The following is a 4,250-nucleotide window of genomic DNA, read 5'->3' as shown; positions in this document are numbered from 1 at the left end:
GCACCCATCCTTTTTTTAGCGCTCTCCACATTCATCTTTATCATCGAGTGAGTCAGCCAACTTAAAATTGTGTCCCTTTCCGTCCGACCACTTATACTCAAGCATCTGGTCCCACTTAGAAAAGAAAGTTCTAAAAAACTAGAGAGTTTGAAGAGCCGAATTCAAATGAATTGAAACTAATATTATATGGTTATAAGTAAAGAAATAAATACCAAGCTTAAATGGGAAGGAAGAATTGACGACGCCTCTTGAGGTAGCCACTTTATATCTCTCGACACGAAGATCATAACCTACTCTCTTCATTGTAACGGTTGTGACATTCTCCCCCACCCACTCAAATTAGTAATTGTCCTCTATGACTGGCTCCGGGCACAATCACAAATGGTGAGATTTAACGTATATTTCAAAATAAAACTCTTTCCAACATTTTCTTGTCTTCCAAACAGAACAGGAATGGAACGTTGTCTATGCTTTAGAATTGATGAGACGGATTCCCTGTTTATCTTGATCCTAATTCTGTTTCAGCTTTCAAGCTACAAGAATCAATTTCAATGGAGATTCACATCACACAAGGATGAAGATCAATACGATTAGGGTTTATTGCCTTTGAGTTTCAGATATCGAAGATTATTATAAAGCTTCATACTGTTCCATACGATTCAGAATAATCTAAATGAACAGTATGAGGAGCTTTGGAACCCACCTACAATGGCGGACACCAAGGTTACTTCTAAAATTCCTATTCAATATCAACAAACATATCTTACATTGATGCTATGTATCCACTGTTGAACGAGACAGCTACTGGACTCCTAACAATGTGACTTCCATCACTCCATTGAATTGACCCGAAGCTTGCTGAGTTCTTGATTCCATTGATTTTGGTGAATGTAATCTCATAAGACTGTGTCCGATTCTTTGCGCTGAACTCCAGCTTGTTTGGAAGAACAGTGATTTCCACTCCTTGTGGGGATTCTACTTTCACTTCATAAACAGCATCAACTTCGTCTCCGACATTTGTGACAGTTCTTGTGTATTTCACCACCTCGTCGCCGTCGGAATCGAACACGACGGCGAAGGATGGGTAGTTCAGATTACCAGGGCTGGTCAATTTGTGTTCACAAAGTTGGGCGTATGGAGAATCCTTCACGAAAACAGCTATTTGGCGAGAGTCGTAACCAATCGAGCAGAGAAATGAAACGTAGTCCTGAGGATTGAGATCATAAATCAGGCCCGGATTCAGAGCTTTGTTGGGATCGATGTGGCCGGCGCCATGAACGAACGGATTTGATTGTTTGCTGGTGGAGAGATCTGTGATTGGGCGGCCGGAAGAATCCAAAGAGTAAGAAGTGGTGACCAGAGCAGATTTGATTGCCGCTGGCGACCATGTTGGAAAAGCCTTCCGGAGCAAGGCGGCGACGCCGCTGACGTGAGGGCAAGACATTGAAGTTCCGGAGATGATATTGAACTCGACTCTTCGCGGATCGATGCTTAGACTGGTTGGACTGCTGTAGCCACTCCAGCCGGCCAAAATGTTAACTCCCGGAGCTATAACGTCTGGTTTCAGAATCTCCGCCGTCCTGTAGTTCGGGCCGCGGCTGGAGAAGGCTGCGACTCTCGGAGCCGGAGGCGAATCGCCGATTACAGTTCCGCGAAACACAATTGTAGCAGTGGGGCTCGGATCTGAATGGATGTAGTCTTTAAGTGTGTTACCGGCGATTTCTCCAATCATAGTTCCCGGAATAAGATGTGAATCTGCTAAGAGCTCTTCGCCGTTTTCCTCCGTATTGGCGAGTATCATACCAAGACCTCCGGCGGTTTTCACGGCACTTCCTTTGGCGACTCTGGCGTTCCCTCCTCGATCACACACGACGATCTTCCCGGCGACTTTCGACGAATCGAGAGTTCCAGAATAACAATACCTGTCACCACAATCTCCAGCATAGACCAATGGAAGCTTGGAATCACCAAGAGAATCGCCGGAATAGAGCGATACGCCGCTGAAAACCCTACCGTCTCCGAGAATCACATCGGCGAGAAATTCTCTGTCGATTGTGGAGGCACCGACGGTGATGATCCATGGAGCGATGTTCACAGCCGTATAGGGACCGGGACCAGAGTTTCCAGCGGAGCAAGAGACGACAACGCCGTGCTGCATCGCGCCGAATGCTCCGATTGCGATAGAATCTCGATAGTACGCAGGGGGCCGACCGGAGGATCCGACTGAGAGAGAGATGATGTGGACTCCATCGGCAATCGCCTGATCCATAGCGGCGAGGATGTCAGAATCGTAACAACCAAGTTCCCAGCAGATTTTGTAGGCAGCAATACGAGCTCTGCTCGCCATGCCTCTAGCTTCTCCACGAGCGTATTGAAAAAAACTCGCGTTCTTGACGAACGAACCTGCAGCTGTAGAGGCAGTGTGAGTCCCATGGCCGTCCGTATCCCTAGCAGATTTGAAATCTGATGAACCTTGAAGCGATCTTCGTACAGCAGATTCGTATCCAGAAAAGTACGCTCTCGCACCAATAATCTTCCGATTACAGGCCGAAGCCGAAAACCCTACCCCAGTCTGACAGGTGCCTTTCCATGTCGCCGGAACCGGAGAAAGTCCCTCATCAGAGAAACTCGGTCGTTCCGGCCAAATTCCAGTATCTAGAACGCCAATAATCACATCATCAGCATAATTAGTTTCCGCCCAGAGCCCTTGGCTATCCGCCAAACCTAAGAAATGAGGCGTCCTAGTCGTATGAAGCTGACGGACTCGATCAGGAATCACCGAAATAACTCCAGGAATCCGACGCAGTTCCGCCGCCTGAGCAGCCGTGATGCGTGCAGAGAAACCATTAGCGGCAAGTTCGTAGCTATAAAGAAGCTTCGTCGGATGAGGAGAAGGAGAGAGTGATTCTAGAATGGAGGAGTGCCAATGATGATGAGAGGAAAACAGAGCAGGCTTCTCCGATTTGGAGACGTGAACAATGAAGGTCTCCTGATTTTGCAGCGATCGAGAGAAAATTACAGGAACAAAACAGAGGATGAGGAAGAAGAAACCCGAGGAACAGAGATGGAGATTCGCCATTGGAGGACCTCTGTTCTGCAATTGAGGATAGATTCAAAGGGCCACTGGAGAAGTAAATAAATATAAATAAACAACTTTATAAGGTCCACTTTATTCCACGTCAGCTTATTGTTATTTATTTGTTATTTTTTTTAGAAATTTGTTAATTGTACGTTTGGATTTTGTTACAAACTTCTTTAGTTTTATTTTATTCAAATAAATTAAAATATATTAAAAGTAATTAAGTTTAATATTTTTTCAAAATATATATTAAAATTAAATTATAAATATGAATTAAATGTGGGTCCCTTATTTTAAAAATATATGGAATGAGACAACCAATGAATGGGCGACACGTCTTCAGATAAAGATTCTTTATGGACGGGGAGGAATCGTCTACGTCATGAATTATGATAAGACATTGGAGCGTATTTTCAAAAGTACTTTTTTTTTCTTTTAAAAAATACACGAATATTTCGTAAATTGTCTTTTTATAGCAAAATAATAATATCTTTAATAAAAATAATGCATCATTCATTAAATAAAATAATGAATTAAAAATAATTTATTAGTCTGATTTTTATTAATTATTAGAGATTTAATATCAACTTTATAATAATAATAATAATAATAATTAATGTATTGATTCAACTTTACAATAATAATAAATGTCATTATTTTAAATTATACCCAAATTATTTATTATTAGCTATTAGTTTTAAAAATATAATTAAAAAAGTAACCAGAAATTCAAAGGATCATAAATAATAATATTTGTGAAATAAATAAAATATTTAATATTTATTTTACACAAAAAAGGTAATGAGTAACAGATTTAGAAAATAAATCATAATTTAAATAAATATTAAAAATGTGTTTAATAATTAAATACATTTTTGTCTTTTTTTGAATTTACGTTATTATTTATAGAGTTTAAATAAATATTTCGTAGTCTAATATCATTGATATTCACACGACAACGGTGAATTTATTGATACTTTAATTCAAATTGATTAAAAAAAATTATAAGTTAACACGTAGTGACCAATTCGTACTGTTTGGGGACTGACTTTAATACTATGTGTAATAGTTCGATTAGGGCGAAGTTTCTATAAGTAAATGAATTCATTCCCTTCTCTAACGGATGTGTGATCTCACAATCTACCCTCTTTGGAGGCCCAGTGTCCTCATT

General features: G+C 40.5%; 1 protein-coding gene across 1 annotated transcript; it reads right to left on the bottom strand.

Moving 5' to 3' along the window:
* Positions 1-575: 575 nt before the first annotated feature.
* Positions 576-3,135, bottom strand: LOC111778477 (subtilisin-like protease SBT1.4). The gene has a single exon (XM_023658333.1). The coding sequence runs from the start codon at positions 3,077-3,079 to the stop codon at positions 764-766; it is 2,316 nt and encodes a 771-aa protein (XP_023514101.1). The 5' UTR covers positions 3,080-3,135; the 3' UTR covers positions 576-763.
* Between the last annotated feature and the right edge of the window lie 1,115 nt (positions 3,136-4,250).

This window comes from Cucurbita pepo, chromosome LG17, assembly GCF_002806865.2.
Source record: "Cucurbita pepo subsp. pepo cultivar mu-cu-16 chromosome LG17, ASM280686v2, whole genome shotgun sequence".
Lineage (NCBI taxonomy): Eukaryota > Viridiplantae > Streptophyta > Magnoliopsida > Cucurbitales > Cucurbitaceae > Cucurbita > Cucurbita pepo.
Note: the sequence above shows the minus strand (reverse complement) of the source record. Positions and strands in the feature narration are given on the sequence as shown.